Here is a 17,585-nt window from a genome sequence, read left to right as displayed (position 1 = left end):
GCTTGTTCGTTCACGCATTCATTGACTTCTAAATGTATGTTTTTTCGGTGAGAGACTAACGACCTTGTCAGTAGGATCTCGTAATTTTTCGTTACACCTTCTTTGCTTCTACAACGCTCCGATGTTTCTACATACGATATACAATGAGACATGGCTTCGTTACACGTAAAGATTTCTTCGATTTTAAACCGTGAATGACTGAATAAAATAATCCCGCGAGAAATTTGGTCTCGAATTGATTGAAACGTGAGACGTTGGTGTGTATTGTTTGTTTGTTCCTTTTTTTTTTTTTTTTTTTTTTTTACTCAGTATCAATTATTCGTCTAACGATGATTTCGTGCGGTCGGACAGAAATAATTTTGCACGGCCAATTTTGTTATTTAACCGCTCATCACCTGAACGATTTAAAAATTGCTGAACGAATAGCTAAGCGGCTAATGACATTGAGAAATTTTTTGACCGTATAGGAACGTATGAATTAACATTCTCGTTGTATATAATTCGTGTGCATCGGCTACACGTATGTCGGGATATCCAATGTGTACATAGTTGTATATACCTATAAAAGATTCGTTGATCTCTCGCCTTTGCCAGAAGGGTTGTTCTTGACGCTTTACTGCAAGGTCGTCGAATCCGAGGTGTAAAGGATTAGAGGCCGTGAGCCATATAACGAGTTTAGGCTTTTGCATTTTGTATCTGGAAGGCCTCGGCAGTGCGTGATTAGTTACAAGCTATCCGTATATCGGTGTTGCGGAAATTAATTCAGTGATGAAAATTGACGGACCCGCGAACACGAAGACGGAGGCAATCATGTTCTCGCACGTTGCCGGTTTAGCCGTGCGGTTATTTGTTCGTTACTGCGTGATATTTATTATTCATTTTCATTTTTCACTTAGCATACCTATCGCAGAATTTGCACTTTGGTACGACAATTTTTTTTACACCGAAGTATTAGATTTGTGTTTCACGTACATACGTATCTCTGATTATATTATTTATCCATTTGCAGATCATTTTTATAAAGTCTACGGTTATTTCCTACCCGTGTCTAGATGTGGTAAATTGATGTTACCGAGGACAGAGATTTTTTTACCTCGTTACTTGACCCTTACGATCTTTGAATAATACACAATAATGAGTGCACAGGTATAAGTGGTAACGATTATTTCACGATTAGTCTTATAAAAAGTTTAGATATTCCGGGACGTAACGACTTATACTTTGAGAAATGAGTACATTTCTGATAAGACTGAAATCTTTTGAATTCAAATTATTGAAGATACGTTCACGATAGAGGACGAACGATCCTCACGTAAATCACACTGCGACACATCGGCAGTTATCTTTCATTTCTTATTATTTTTTCTTGTTTCGTATCAAGTTATTTGACCACGTGAAAAAAGTTTTGCTTGCATGTTCATTAATTAATCAATTCACCGAAACTTAAAAATTTCAGCATTTTATTACTACCTGTGAGTTTCAAGAAATTGACCTTATTCATATTTCATACACACACGTTGTAAGTTCAGCTCACCGGAATGTCTCGTAATACCAGTTTAACCATCTTAAAATTCTAAAATATTATAAAACGTGCGTAAAATCGAATAAATATCTTAACCAATTATTCGCAAGTTTTGAAAATCATTCATTTCGCGTCTTCTTCTCTAAGTTTGAGGTAAAAGTGCGTCATGACTTTTTTACTAAAATACATCGCTTCAACTCTTAAAATGAATACTTTTTTATCAGCAACCACTATAAAAAGATTTTTCACTCGAAGGAGTATATCTTGAGTGTATTCAGTAAGCATTTCAATTTTTTTTTAGTAAAAATAGTACTTTTTCGATTTCCTTGTAGTTTCCAATTTTTTTTTTGTTCATATTAATTATTTTTTTTTATCAAAATAATCTGTACTCTCTTTTAAAAGATAATCTAAAGACTCTCTGGTAATTTTTTAAAATTAAAATAACCAGCAGTTTACTCGTGATATGTATTTTAGTGGTTGGGGTTTTCAACCTGCCTGTATCCTAGTTATATTATTCTGGTGATGCTTGAGGGTTGAGCGACAATTTATAATAAAAAAATATTGATGAAAATATCGCAACAGCCATAACAAATCCCACGTGATTTAAAAAAAGTCAAGAGATTAATCAATGTCAAGTAAAACAATAACAAAACCAACAACAACAGTAATAATAATAATATAGACTGGTTACGTTAACGAATTATATATGACAGTCATGTGATGCGTTACAAGATTCCTGTGTTGTAACACGGATACTTGTGAGCAGCCGGAATATTTGAAAAATGTGACAATTGAAGTATTTGAACTGATAAAAATTTACCGATGATTTTATTCGTAATCTGGGAGAATCGGTACGTTGGTACAGGCAAATATTGTGATCTGCGTCAAAAATAGAGCATGCGTTGATAAATGATAAATGGCAAAACCCACGTGCTAAGTTCAGGTAGGTACGTACACTTATATTGAAAACATAGTTGGAACGACGACCGATCAATGACGGTAAATTTGAATAAATATAAGTTTTCGTTAAAATATGTATCATTATTATTGCGAACGGTGGGTAGACAAGCTGTATACACACTATGTAAGGGTTTTATAACGCTATGGATAACAGACGCGAATGTGTGCGTAATTTCATCGGGAATTTAAAACATTGCGTGAAAGGAAAATTGACCTAGTATAATGTAATAAATACATAATATATATCTCTGTATATATGTATATTCACTCGCCGTCATTTGTACGTATAATTTGCTGGTATACACTTGAGGCGTGAAAAAATGATCTCTCCCTCCAGGATGTACAGTAATCGTCACCTTACAACGAAGTTTGCGTACGCCGAGTTTTTTAAACAGTGAAGACAAACTCGGTCCATCCTTTTAACGCGATATTTTGAATATATGATGTTATGCACATATTCGCGTATAGTATATATAACGTTGCAAAATCCTTGCATAATATGTATACATATATTATATACATATCATATAATTAGCTATTAGTACGTGGGGAAGAACGTCATGTAAGACATTGTTTCCAACATGGATAATCTTATTGCAAATTCTAAGTCACAGTTTGTATTACTGCCTACCTATTAGTATAAAAATAGCGACGTTGCTGGTGGAGGTTTACACCTATGCCGATTTTTTTATACGGTACATGACCAACCGTATATGTATTGAAATATTTGCCACAACGTTACGTATACTGACTTTATTATACGAACTAATTCGGACTGAAGTTTATTAGAAAATCGCACCTTGAAGGTGATTAGAACAGCACTTGAATTACTGTTGGAATATCGGTATTATTTGTCTACGTATGAAAATTCTGATTTATCTACTGCAGATTTTTCTGAAAGAAAAAAAAAAAAAAAATGATTTATCGACTGCTTGATGGACTGGTACACACATCGTATCGTATAACAACGATTGGGAATTAGCTCTGCATGCCATCTGTCAGAAAAATCATCGTTTTTTCACCAACAGCTGTTGGTAATATCGAATACGGTGATCGGTACCAAAACCGGTTGATCGGTTTAAGTAAGCACGCGTCGATAAAATAAAACTGTGTAGATGCAACAACAAGAGGTATGAATATCTTTGTATCCTAGTTCAATTGGCGATTGGTAATGAAATGATATTTCTATCCTACGAAGTGGTTCCCGAAAAAAAGTTAGAAAATATTCCTAACGGCGACTGTCTTTTACAAGATATTTAAATAGAGTAAATAGATATTTGGTCTTGTGGTAGGTCAAATGCGTTGATTTGCCCTTTTCGCTTTCGCTCAGGGTTTAATTTGAATGCATACCTAATCTTATTCAGAAGTTCTATGTATGATGCGAAGTTGCAGTTTACAAGATTTTCTTCTAAGGGTTTATCTTATACAAAAATAAGTAGACTGTAGACAATTTTCATTGGATAAATTCTTTTATTGTTTCATTTATTTTACAAAATTTTATAATGTGATCGATAAATCAATATCGGTATGCAATAAAACACAAACGTATGCGACTTATAACTAAAACGATATCCTTAAACATTAAATTATATCACGTAAAGCTGTAGAATAAAACGGGGTTTGGAAACTGGCAAAAAGTGTCTTTCTTTCGTTGTCGTACTAAAATCCTTCCGTTTATAAAAATAAAATAAAACGTATGATAATATGCTACTGTACAAATTATTCGAATACCGATACGTGGATGGAGCAAATATGTTGAGTTAATAAGTAGGACAGGTCAGTCGATTATCAGTTCTTCTTTATAATCTCGTACAGCATTTATCGGCGCTACTAGACTTTTCCCGAATCTCAACTATATTTCGTATACAGTGAAGCTTCAAGTTGCCCTGGTAAAATTTGAGAGCAAGGGATGTTTTACCGAAGCAAAAATTGCCACTATTATAGAGTGATTACGAGAGTTTACTTGACAATTAAGCTTTACTTTAATTACGTCATTTTTCATGATTTCTAAGATTTCTTATGATTTCTCAAGATTATAAAGAAATTCCTGTAATCGTAGATGATTGCTCATGACTACCAATCATTCCCCTGATGATTACTGATACAGAATTTCGTTTCAATGTTACTGATTTCAGTGGCATTTCGGAGATTAAAAAGTGATTTCCAATGATGTCGACGCCTCAACCGCTTCGTTGAAACAGCCCTTGTATGGAAGGAATGCAAAAGATAACGAAAGTCAGATCTACACGTTGGTATGTCATAATCAAACCGTCAAATATTTTTAATAATTATCGGTCTCCGTGAAATCATTAAGGTTACCCGCACTAACGGTAGGTAATGAATACGATGAATGGTGATTAATTTATACTTATTGAAAAGTTCGAAGTGCATCTAAATTCTTTCTACGTAGCACGTTTTTATACTCAAAAATCCTCTCACGATCCTTGACTGGTGCATATTGGTTCTTATCCGATAGATACTTCACGACTATCGCTGTATACTATATTATTCTAAAAGTATTTTTACACGTCACAGATATGTGAGGGACTTCTTAGAACTGTTCAAACTACCATCACCTTAAGAGAGTGAATTATTCTCATTGCCATCTTGTGACCTGTACCTATACATTGATACCTGAAGTTATGAAAAGATAGACCATAGTTCGGTTTTCTTCTCCCACTGCAGAGAAATTTGACTAAAAATAATTCACCAAGCCAGTTGGCAAATCAGAGGAGAAAGGCGATCAATTCAGTGTTTAGAAACTGCGGACAAAAAATTTGTGTACGCGGTTTAAAATTGGTGTTGAACTTTGAAATTTGAAAGTTGGACTCGGGAGTGTCTAAATTACTATTCGAGTTCATTTTATCTAATTATCATGCAACCGGCGGCAATATTGCGAACTGTTACACGTGAGCTTATAAATCCAGATATGTCGAAACTGTCTGTCTTGGGAAAGAAATAAAAAAGACAGAATGAAGAAATTCTCTGAAACGACGGTTGTCCGAAATATTATTCTAGGTCTTACTGTACTTTCAATCTTGAATCAAGACGCGGGACTCACTTTCTAATCTTGAAATTATGTACTGCAAATCGAAATATTCACGTCTTGCTTGTTTGTACAAAAACGATACAACACCATGTTCACTCGTCGTATTTCACGTATACGTAAGTTCCATGGAACTGTGTTATAGTTCTCTCGCGACTTGAGCAAGCATCTCCATATTTTGTTTCGAGCTATCAATATCCTTCGATTTACCGAAAGGCTGCGATGTTCTCATTGACGTAAGTTGTTCCTGCTGTATGGCCTAAGGACAGACCGAGCCACACTAATTTATAGCAGATCCATATCACGAACGCCAGGAACGAGTATACGATAATATTGTGGAACACCTTCATCCTGTAAATATCGACAATGTTCATGTAGTGAAAACGGCTGACAAAAAAGACGAGGGCAAAGATATAAAATTGCGGTGTTTCCTTGACTCTAAAAGAGAAGATGGTTTTCTTACACGGCCATCCGCTTTCGTGCAGCAGGAATCGAGCTCGGATCATCCTTGAAAATATATTTTCTTAGTCCGGTTATATACTTGTTCATATAGCTGTCCCAGTCGAAATCCTCCATGGAAAAGAAAAAGTTGTTCTTGTCTTCGGTAGCCAATTTGTCCCAAAGTGCTTGTGTATTATCGGTTTGGAACTTCCATGATCTTCGCGCAAAGTACGAAGTGCACGATGCGAATTTGTGGATCTTTTTGTATATCTTGAGCATCCTAGATACAAAAATTTTATTTAGTCAATGACGACGAACAAACTCGACGTACCGCGGCGTATCGTTATCTTCATTCCATACTCACTTTGGACTTTGTCCTGTAAGAACCAGACCCGTGTCGAGAAGCAGCGCAGGTAGGAGGTGCAGGAGTACCGTCAGTACATTGTAGAGCATGACGTACTTGGTTGAGTAGTTAACGTAACACCATATACTGCGGGTGCTTGGTCTCAGTGTTCCATACTTGAGGGCGAAATTGTTGTACTCGCCCCATGTGATGTTCTTCTTTTTCGTCGTCGCCACGTAGTTGTAAGTTGGCGGTTCGGTCGTTATGTTTCTGGAATAATTTTACGCTGTGAGATATTTTTTACATCATATCCGTGAGCGAATATTTATCACGCCGTGTGTATTTTTGCACATTCCCACTCTCGTCGTACGCTCTTTTTTTCTCTATTCAATGTCTAATCGAAAAGTGAAAAGTGAAGAAAACGGGGTTCGTTGCGAGAGGTATAGATTCACCACTCACTTGTTCATTGCAATGTCCCAAGCTGTGGCAACAAGCGCATTTACGGTCATGTCGACGGGCACCAGTTCTGCGGTGCATTCACTGTCCACGTTGAATGTTCTGATAAGGCCAGCCCCGGCCCCGACGATTCCACCTGTTGGCCCGAAGACGTTGTCGATCCAACCTTCGATCGGCTCGTGGGCAGTCGAGATAACTTTGGACAGTAGTAATCTAGTGTTATGCTGGTTCGAGAAAACCTTACAGAAATTATAGGTGAAATTGCATGGTCGCGAAAAAACGTTGAGCAGAACGGTTTGGATATTGGTGCAGTGTAAATTCAATAAGGTTTCATTTGATAAAATGAGCACAATGATTATCAGTTTTTCATTTAGTCACGAAAACACGAACGAATGGTTTCGGAAAACGGTGAATTCGTGGAACGATGACAAATCTCCTTTCCGCTTACCCATTGCTGGTCTGAATATACCCAAGGGTAGATCCTTGCCGTATTCCTTAGCTGTCGACTCTGCGATCGCCTTAGTGAACACATAGGTGTTGGGATAATCTCCTAAAAGGGTGGGTGTAATTTTGTTCAGCTTCGCTTCGTCCATACCTTCCGTCAGCTTTCCCAGGGTGTCACCTGAAGTACAGATTTGCGGTTAAACCGAGTTTGCGCCAAAGGCAAGTGCTAGCTACCCGTAAAAAGTGTCATTGAATGTTAAAAGAAAACTAGAAAGACATTTGTTTTCACTATAGTATCGTATGAGTAATTTCCAGAAATAGGAGATAACGGTATTATTTTACGTGAATATGCTGTTGGACGCTATCGCCTGATCAATCTGTTGTCTTATTCACGCTCGACTTTATATTACACTTGTTTACTGTTTATCGATGCATCGCAACTATTGTGCAAACACGTGTACATATTTGCAGCCATGTTGTATATATATACATATATGTTATTGTAAACAAATAACATCATTAATATTACCTGAGATGGGCGGTGAGTAAATTTTTTCTTCGATAATCGAACGGTTGCAGTTGCTGTACGCCGTGGATACGTAGACAACGGACTGGAAAAACAACTTGCGATTATACACGTGTGTAAAATGGACAGAGCCGGAGATCTCAGACTACAGTGTCGCGTTAATTGGTAGAGGAAACGAAGCCGTGCAGAATGGATCGATGCTCATGAACGCCGATCATACTCACTTTTAAATTGTACATGGATCGACACATGTCGAGCACCTCCTTCGTGCCGTTGACGTTAATCGCAACGGCATACTTGAGTTGTTCATCGAAACGCACCGTCGCGGCAACGTGAAAAACGATGGATGCTTCACGAATCAAAAGATCCCTGTCGTCGTTGTACAAACCCAAGTTGGGGAGGCTGCAGTCGCCCGAAACTACGACTATCTTGTGCCGGTATTTGGGCTGTTCTGACTTCAGACGATCGAAGATCTGTTAGAAAAGCATCGCCATTTAATTAGAATTTTGAAAATGGGGAGATACTCGCCGGCTAGAAGGGCTTCGATCTACAAATTTTGTACGTTTGCTGGACATAGGTTGGCCAGCTTGACTGTTTGACCGTGTGGTCACCGATCTCGCGTAATAGAAAGTTTTGCTTTGGCACGTTCGGTAACATATATGCAGGAATCTGGAGTCTGATTACCTAGAAATTGTCAACAGACGCTTTGGTGCTTCGTGTATCCGTCACGTAAAAAATAGAGTATTTAATCTGTTCACTGATTTCGGAGCAGTAATTAATATTGACGCATGGGTTACTGCAGTATATTTTATTAAGATCTGTATTAACCGATTTACCTCGAGCCAGTCTCGAGGTTTTATGTATTGTTTATTGCGAAAATACAAAGACACGAATGCTTGGGTATGTTAATACGAAAAAAATTTATTTAACCGACCGGCGTCTCAGCTAAAAGTCTGAATTAATTTACAATTTCTTCTGTAGCTTATTCAGTGTCGAATTATATTCTAAAATTGATGGTCTTATGCTATGGATTTGTTAACGACAGTAAATTTTATAATTGTCTGCATCCAATAAAAAACCGCAGCGGTAGACTGGCAATGTGAAACACAAAATATCGTCTGTCTCATGAATTATTTCATACTTGTCCTACCAGTCTCCGAAAAAGTGCAAGGTTCACGTTCAACAATTGAAGCTGCATATATACACGCATTTCCTTTGTCATATATACATCAAGTTCTGATCAATGCTTCGAATCGTTTCTTCTTCAAAACCTCGACTTGTCTCGTTGAAGAGTAGAAATGAATCTCACAACTCGGGTTGGTTTATTTTCGGTTATTGGAAAGACCAGCCGACAAAGATGGTCCACCTGACATTTAGATCCTTCATTCTGTGTAGCCATATATAATGACATTTAATGTTTATCGTAATATACAGTCATATTCCTGATGATGACGTTTTTAATGTATTTCGGCTAACGGATAGGCTAATGGATATTGATCGTGAGATCCGCTTCGTGTTCCGACTCGTTAAGATGCTTGAAACAAGTTTCGGTATTTCATGTTTTTAGACATTTCATACTTGATGTTTATTTCCAAAAAAAACGCATTCAATATTTGCTCATATTCCTTTTACAAACGAAGATTACGTAAAGAATACTTCGACTTTGCAATTAACAGACAACTTATTGTGTGCGTGAATTTATTATGTATATAATATTATACAGAAATACTGACGTACGCTGCACCTTTTTGTATTGGATATTTCGTGTACACTCATGAATTATATAATAATTTCAGCCTAAAGGCGTACCTATATAAAAGAATTCCAAATATTGTCGTTAGACATGTCTAGACAAATTTCAAATCGTCCGAGTGTCGTAAACTGTCGATTCATTCGCAGATTAAGATACACGGGAAGTTTCTTTTTCTTTCTCTTAGAATACTCGCGCGATAATAAATTAGAATAATTTTACGCAACTACAAATTAAGTATTGAGTTAGAACTGGGCCAATGGTTGTGCTCAATATTGCAATGGGTTACGAGTTGTATTCGAGACGATTGCAGCATTCAGGCGGTAAAAAGTATCGGAATTTTGGTACATGATAAAGTATGGTTGCGGCAATATGTCAATGATTTAATTCGCTTACGGGATCCTTGAAGACATCGTCTAGTCGATTATGAACGTCCTTGCCCTTCTTTGTTCGAATTAGAAGGTAAATTGTTGACAGCTCTGGACAGCTTCGCAATAATTTCTCGATGAGAATTTTACCCAAAAATCCAGTACCACCTGGAAAGGGAAATGGAAGAAAGAGATATGAAATTATGTCGTGTTCATGAAACTTACAGATTAGGAATTGTGCGTACGCGAGGTCAGATTAGTTAGTAATTGATGCCGCTATATTGGACTATAAAATAATGAGTAGCTCAGCGAGCAGCATCGTATGTCACATAACCAAAACTCTCCAACGTTTTTTACATATTGTTGAAATTAGTAACCGTCGCGAATAGACTTTGAATACAATGCCCATCTATAAAATTTTTTACGTTAAAACAAAATAATTTAAAACATTTTGTTTTTTTTACTCACCTGTGATAAATACCTTCTGGTCAGCGTAGAATTCCTGAATCGGGGTTCTTTGCACACTCGTTATATCATCCGCAATGATCGTCATTTCTGGGAAATAGAGTAATAAATTTAAGGAAAACAAAAAAAAAAAACAGCGAAGAACGATAACTCGCCTATGGTCATAAAAATGGAATATGTTTAGATAGTCGATACTTTTATTTCTTCATTTTTGATACCATTAATTATACGTTATTATTCCTTTGCAATTGGTCGTTAATTTTCACTACGTGTAAACATACAGTAAGTAATAAAACTTGGAAGATTACATGGAAAGGAAATACTCTCATTACCCATATTAGATTTCAACCTGAATCATCTTGCGGCCTGCACGAATGACTTTACCCGGTTAACGGTACATGTGTGCTTGGTATGTCTACAAGTGTGTCTAAATGTACACGGATATTGTGGTTACATTTCCGCGCAGTTGTCAAACGACTTTCCCCGGCGTAGTTCGCAATCTGTCAGTGGTTGTAATGAATTTTCGTTACGCAGCCAGGCCCGATTTAATATTTGTTAGCCGTTTGCGAGATTTGGATTTAACGTTCCTAGCATGTGATTAAGCTTGTGATCCAGTTGCACGAAGGTTGGTTTATACCCGATACAAGATAATCTCGTAGATATGTTTATACGATTTAGGCTGAAAATAATGCAATTGCAAAAATTCAATACCGGATATTCACAGGACTCGCAAGCTGGTGTTTGTTTCAGGTGGAGGCCGGTGCAACGGAAAACAAACGATATATGATCCAGCCGTGAAACATTGAGAAATAATGATCAAATTCATAACAATAATCTGTACTGCGTATGTACGAGCATCGGAACGAATTCTTATTTATGTAACATACTTGTGAAATATTTTGAAACAACGATTTCGCAATAAGTTTGCAATGTCAGGCGAGATTGTTGTCGTTCTTTTTCGAAGTGTCAAAAATGCGGTGAGAATGCTTCCTATTCGATCAGTTCAGTTCCTGAAATTTATTTAAAGCCTGATTTGCCTTTACTAATTTTGTCCTTTTTTTTATAATAAGTACATATTCATCGAGTACAACTTTCGCCTGAGTATGTTCTACGACGAATCGTGCGCACTCGAGTACTTTGAAGAGAATTTTAACGGTTGGAGCGTGTCGAAAGTCGTCGTTGAGGATTTTGAAAATATAAGAAACTAAACAAAAATCTCAAGTTGTACTTATGCTAGGATACGGAGTAATTGTGGAACTGTTGTTGCACATGGAGCGTCTACTCTCAACTGGTTAGTCCGGTCAGACGGTGCTTGTGTAGTTGTAATAGTAGTAGCAGTTGAGCATCAAGGTGATCCACCGGTATAAAATAAGAGGCATTTTGCTTGCTTGCAAGAATTATAATTATCCTAACAAAATCAATGGCCTTATGTAAATTGACGAAACGAATTTTAGTCGAAGCTGAATTATGAATATGTGACAGTTAATGGATAAAGGTGGTTTAATGTTGATTGTACAATGGTATTGAGCATATACAGGTATCTGCAAATTTCAGGATGTGAGTTGGCACGATGGGATTTATTAAAAATAAAGAGCTTCCTCCTCGTCATTGCTTTCGAGTCATAATTTTGCTCTTTCTATAATCGTATGGTGGCCGCAGCCGGAGGCCGTTAAAATGTTAATACTGACTTTGCCGATCTTGGAACTGTATTTTTTTTTTTTTTTTTGGTTGATTCAGTAGAGTTCGGATATCAGAGGTTGGTTTATTCGCAAATGGAATCATTCTTCCGGGACGAAACTAAGAACGATTTTGACCCATCTTTTGAAATGCGACATCGCCACTTTACCAAATCTCTGTTAATAATAATCTTTATTATTATTGTTATTAACTCGTGATTAAATGAATACATAAGACGTCTCTATCGAAGACTTTGTAATTACCAGAGTGACGTTTATATTCTGAAAATTGGACGCGCGTATCTTTTCATAATGTGGAGACCATTACACGGTATTATGACCGTCGTGTATCGCACTTGAAATAATTCATTGACCGGTCAAAAACTGTTCACACTGTTTCATTATCGAATATTTACATCTTTGTTCGTGGGCTTTTTATTGGGCTTTAATGTGAATTCCTGCGAATCATTGACATTCTAAATACTCAAGAACGCGACGATTCCATTTGGCCATACCTTATGTATAAAGATGCGAAGGGGAAAAAATGTATTTTTCAATTTAAGACGTCCCATGTAGCGAATTAATTTCGCAGTCGTATTTTTAACTAAACCTGTTTAACTTACTTACTAATTTAGGCGACTATGTAAAGTGCATACCTACAGAACTGGTGTATATGACCATGATCTACAATTCGCGCGTCCAATTTTAGGAATCTATTGACCGTTACAATTTCGGGTAATTATTCATGGTTTGAAATGCTATGTATGTTGGATATTATTAGCTAGTGCCGACTTTCGTTTCACGCTATTACTTTGAAGTATTTCTACTCCCTTGGAGTGTCAAAGATAACTCAATAATCTACCGTCTCATGAAAAAATCCGTAAATGATCATGCACAGGAATAATTATAACATCGATGCTCTGCTTGACCCTGCAATCGTGAGTGGGATAACGATTTCAAAGACTACAATAAAGTGTCAACGTCGCAATAACATGTATCTCCGGAGTCGCGGTTTATCAGATACTCAGTATTTTTTCGACAATGTTAAAATCGGGATTATACGCCTAATTGAATTTTGCGGTAGTCATCTGCATTTCATCTATCGGGCTGGATTACATCAATATAATGCAACGATTACAGTGACAGTAGTTTCAGTCATAGATTCTATAATGTTTCGTACCATTGACACATGGGATTGCGATACCGTCTGTGCGAAAATTGACTTTACTCACTGGAAGCTGTTATCCAATAATACCAGTCCTATGTAAAATGTCGTCACCGTAAAATGAAACACTTTTACAACTATCGTTACGTTCACTGGAAATTTTCTTTCTGAGAATCCTGTTCTCCAAGCAAATACTTTGAGTAATACGAACTTTCTCAATATGAAAAACTGCTACGATTCCGATGTGTTCTCTTCGACAGTTTGGTTGTACGGTAGTCAGCTGCCTCAGTCATCACCTCACTCTTATACAGCGATGAATGAGTTCCCCTCCCTGTTGAAAGTTCCCGCCCACACAGGGAGAACGCTGTCCTCCTACCACCTGTGAACACGATCCCTCCAAGAAATCGCCAAGTTCATCGATGAGGATTTCGCGGTAACGATAATCCAGATGGGAATTTTCCTTCCATATTTCTCCGCGACATCGAACCGAAGTTTTATCATGTCTACACTGACATTCGATCGTCACCTGCGACAGGTAATATCACAAGTTAAAACAAACCATTATACGGGGGAAAACGAAACATAAGGTGAGGAAATCATAGCACGAGTAATTGCGATGCTGGTGAAGCTTCGAACGCAATAAACAAAATCTCTTTCACCTTCGCTGCAAATTAGGGTGTATGTATGCTGAACTGGTTCACTTTCCATTTTCCGAACGGGTCTTTCATCCTGCGGTCTTACCGCATACTCGATGCACAACTCGTTGGGTCATTGAGCAACGTATGAATTACCTGCAGGATAATAACACGGCTCAGCAAAATAAAAATTCTTTCTTTTTGTTGCCCTGATTTTTTTTCATGAATTTCGGTGTTCGAGAACGCAGTATTTACGAATAAAGTCATGGTTATGTTAGATTGGCTCTAGTTTCTACCTTAGCGTAATATTGTGGGGGGGTTCTAATACAATCATGATTTTGTTCGTAAATTCTACGATCTCAAACACAAAAATTCACGGGCATGAAAAAAAAAAATTATTTTGTTGAGCTGTGTGGTATTTCTTTAATAAAATAAGTAACTAGAGGTAATTTCGAAAGACTACGCTCACTCCTAGGATCGTTGACACCAAATTTTACCAAGGGCATTCAAGTATCAAGGGCAACAAAACTACTGTTGACCAGTGTAATAAATATAAAATAGAGTGGCCCCGCGTTTTAGGAGTTTTTAGTATCACAGTACCGCCTCAGTGAGAGGAACGCAAAACAAGAAATATAATAACCGCCTCATCATTTCGAAAAAATGGATACGACGTCGGCTGTAGCTTGTTATTGCAGTCAGCTACTGTTTTTGTTTGGTCGGAAATTACGTAAACCACGTATAGAAAAGAAATCGTTTGGAGGAAATTATTGTTGAAGAATTCTCAATCAGGCTATGAGTTCGGTCGAAGGTCTTCAAACTGGTTTTATGTATCTACGTATTGTAAACGATAATATCATTAATCTGATGTAAAGGCTTTACGTAAATGCATAAAAAGATACTTAAAACTTATATGTCGAACTTAAACTCGTCATGCAATCGCCATTTCAAATACAAATTATAGCTACGTTTCGTATGATTCGTAATTAATTATTTGCCGATACGAATCCCAGAAGTGAACCTCGGCGGTCGTGATAATACTGTCTTTGCATGATGCAATTAGGTATATTCATTGGCATCTGCAATTCTTTTATTGTGGTATTATTATCCTCTTCTCAAAGAAACGATTATCATTCGCGTATTTTACGCAGAGGTGAGGGTGAGAGAGTTTGTACATTCTAACCAGTCTCCACGTTCACCCAGTGAACGTGTCTGTCTTCTTCTTCCGCATTCATCTGCAGGCACTGCCATCACCTTCCCTAAGGAAGATATTATATCTAACGATAAGCGTAAAGACCTTCGATCATGGGCAAAACTGCATGTCCGACAAAGTTTGTCGGTGGGGGAATAATTTCAGTCTACTACTCTCGCAGATTGCTCGTTCGATGGAAGCTTATTCTACTGATAGGAGTAGTAATTCAGTGCAACTAATCATGCGACGGTGAAGAACAATTATAGCAAGTTCGCAACCAACTGTCGATTTGATGAGGAAAATTCGTTGACAAGCTGCGCATTGATGATGCAAAGTATATGCTAGATTTTTGGCGATTATTACAAAATCTAAGTTTAAAAACACCCAGGCCCTGATTCGCTTCAAACGAAATATTACATGTATCCGATACACATGATTTTGTGATGTATGCCATGTTGTCATTAACGGAATTACTGTATTCCTTGCAATAAAATTTTTTTGATCATGGGTAGTAGATGGATTTTTTGTAGTTGTTTAATTTGTGGTATATCAGCACAGTCTGCAGAGTATCCTTTTCCGCTTTTAACATATCGAGACTATCAATTAACCTGAATAAAATAACCACTTTTGAAGATTCTTGAGAAGACAGAAAATGATTTTTCAATAAGTTTAATATTTGCTGGCTAATTACATAACTGCTAATTTGACCTTTATATGAATAAGTATTTTGTTCGACAGTACGTTGCTCAGTTTACACGGAAGAACAAACTTAAAAAAACACACACGTTTAAACTGTCTTGGCAGAATTCAGTTTGTAGAGTTGAATTATGGAATTTCAAACACTTGACGTTATAATAATCGTCATGAGTCGTAGATGAATCGTTTAAAGAGATATTGAATTCTACTATAAAAAAAGCCGAACAAATAGTAGGATCATCATTGGCACTAATGTGAATTTAGCCGATCATGTGTTTTGGGAATGACGGTGCGAATGAAGTGCTGTCAAATATAATTCGGCGGTCACGTCTAAAATGACGCACGCACGGTAAAGTGATGTGCGTAGTTGTTTAGATAGATTCATGATGATAATGGATCGACTCGAGACTCACGAATCAGCGGTTGAATGGCTGAAAGGAGTGAAATGGGACAAGGTATTTCATAAACCGACGAGAATTTATTGAAACGATACACTTTATTTTGAGAGAGATACTTGTTTGAGACTGAGAGTTTACAAAATCGAGGACATACGTGCCATGGATGACGAACATAGATGATTTTCAGAAGGTATACGATGCACTACATGTGATCAGCTGATCGGTTTCGTGGCGCGACACGGACAAGCGGCTAGATCTGCGACGAAGAACAGCGGATAAACTTAATACATGAGGACGTTTTAGACTAGAAAGTGAAGTGAGGACGGAATAGTTACAAATCAACACTTCTTACTTGAACTGCCGCGACTTTATTAATTGGCCGAAATAGCAGGACACTTATGAGACATGGCACAAAAAAGTTTGAACCTACTGAAGGTGTTGATATAAAGTGTATTCAGGTTCTATAATTTTGATAAATTCGGTCATAGTAATGTGGTTGCGAAAATATGTAGTCATGAATAATGCTACTTGAATGACCATTCAATGTAATGTCTGACGCGGTGAATATGATGTTGTTACGATGTGTAAAAAATGATTCATGAATTTATGTACCGTTATGAACTATACGTTTTTGCCAGTTCACGGTAGTTCAAAGACCAACGGCTATTATCACCTGTCACTTTGTGCAAATTCATCGCTGAGCAGAACGGGGCATTCACCTGTTTTCAATCAGTGCATTATGCGAGTGATATTGGTTTCACAATTGCTTTAGCACGATGGTGACGACCAAATCTTTAAACGTTGCTTTGATAATCAGGGCTGCGGAATTGGAGCACTGTTCAGAACATCGACTAGCAAACACGCGCTTCGATCTTTCCGGATGTCACGTGATCGAGCATAAGGATAAGAAATTAGTGATTCTGTTCTAAATCTGATTATATTGAACATGATTCCATTAGATATCAGAGGATATGAGTTCCAGTCAATAAACATTTCATTGTAACGGCCAAATTATTGTTTGAGCCCGTGAAATTAATGACGTGTTTGAAATCGTGGCTGGTCTTTAACCCAACGCATATCTAGCGTAAAATCAATCTTTCCGAAATTCTTCTTAATTACATATCTAGGTTTCGTGACGTCAAAGAAAGATCTAAGTCATTCAATTTACTGCGAAATCATTTGATACGTATTTAAATTCATTGGAAAATTTTTGAACCTTTGTTAACTGATTGTTGAATAACCAGCATCGTCATCGTTGATCATTAATAAGCTAAAACTAACAGGTCAGGTCTACATTCTTCGGCCACCAGATTCGAGAGATTTTTTTTCCGGTGTAAGTAAAATCTCTTTAACTTGTTTCAATCGGGTTATTAAAAATCTATAACGATGGAAAATCTTCGCAGTTTAATTACTAGAAATGAAGTATGGGTTGAATCGACCCGTAGTTCTTCATTTTTGAAATTCACCATAAATTATTAGTGTGAGGTAACTCCGTTTATATTGAC

At 37.1% G+C, this 17,585-nt stretch overlaps 1 protein-coding gene and 1 long non-coding RNA gene across 7 annotated transcripts; one reads left to right on the top strand and one right to left on the bottom strand.

Annotated features, from left to right (window-relative positions):
- Nucleotides 1-3,932: 3,932 nt before the first annotated feature.
- LOC124302685 (fatty acyl-CoA reductase wat-like) lies at nucleotides 3,933-13,525 on the bottom strand. Of its 6 annotated transcripts, none has more exons than XM_046759091.1 (10): nucleotides 13,374-13,525; nucleotides 10,325-10,411; nucleotides 9,885-10,024; nucleotides 7,963-8,211; nucleotides 7,742-7,823; nucleotides 7,217-7,390; nucleotides 6,772-6,964; nucleotides 6,334-6,582; nucleotides 5,992-6,249; nucleotides 3,933-5,879 (listed from the first exon to the last, which is right to left on the bottom strand). In XM_046759091.1, exons 2-10 carry the CDS (start codon nucleotides 10,407-10,409, stop codon nucleotides 5,735-5,737), a joined length of 1,575 nt encoding a protein of 524 aa, XP_046615047.1. In that variant the 5' UTR covers nucleotides 10,410-10,411; nucleotides 13,374-13,525; the 3' UTR covers nucleotides 3,933-5,734. The 6 variants fall into 6 exon arrangements, with proteins under 6 accessions (XP_046615047.1, XP_046615046.1, XP_046615049.1 ...); XM_046759090.1 differs by having other exon boundaries at nucleotides 13,230-13,447; XM_046759093.1 differs by lacking the exon at nucleotides 13,374-13,525 and adding an exon at nucleotides 13,178-13,199.
- Nucleotides 7,254-8,088, top strand: LOC124302694 (uncharacterized). The gene is made up of 2 exons (XR_006907755.1): nucleotides 7,254-7,395; nucleotides 7,747-8,088. It is a non-coding gene; the product is annotated as an uncharacterized LOC124302694 (long non-coding RNA).
- Nucleotides 13,526-17,585: the final 4,060 nt, after the last annotated feature.

This window comes from Neodiprion virginianus, chromosome 4, assembly GCF_021901495.1.
Source record: "Neodiprion virginianus isolate iyNeoVirg1 chromosome 4, iyNeoVirg1.1, whole genome shotgun sequence".
Lineage (NCBI taxonomy): Eukaryota > Metazoa > Arthropoda > Insecta > Hymenoptera > Diprionidae > Neodiprion > Neodiprion virginianus.
Note: the sequence above shows the minus strand (reverse complement) of the source record. Positions and strands in the feature narration are given on the sequence as shown.

Coding starts and splice junctions, on each gene's coding strand:
- LOC124302685 (XM_046759088.1), bottom strand. CDS start 11,592: ATGTGCAACAACAGTTCCACAATTACTCCGTATCCTAGCATAA. Junction 6,965..7,216: donor TATATTCAGACCAGCAATGG/GTAAGCGGAAAG, acceptor TACTGTCCAAAG/TTATCTCGACTGCCCACGAG. Junction 6,250..6,333: donor CTTACAGGACAAAGTCCAAA/GTGAGTATGGAA, acceptor TTTTGTATCTAG/GATGCTCAAGATATACAAAA.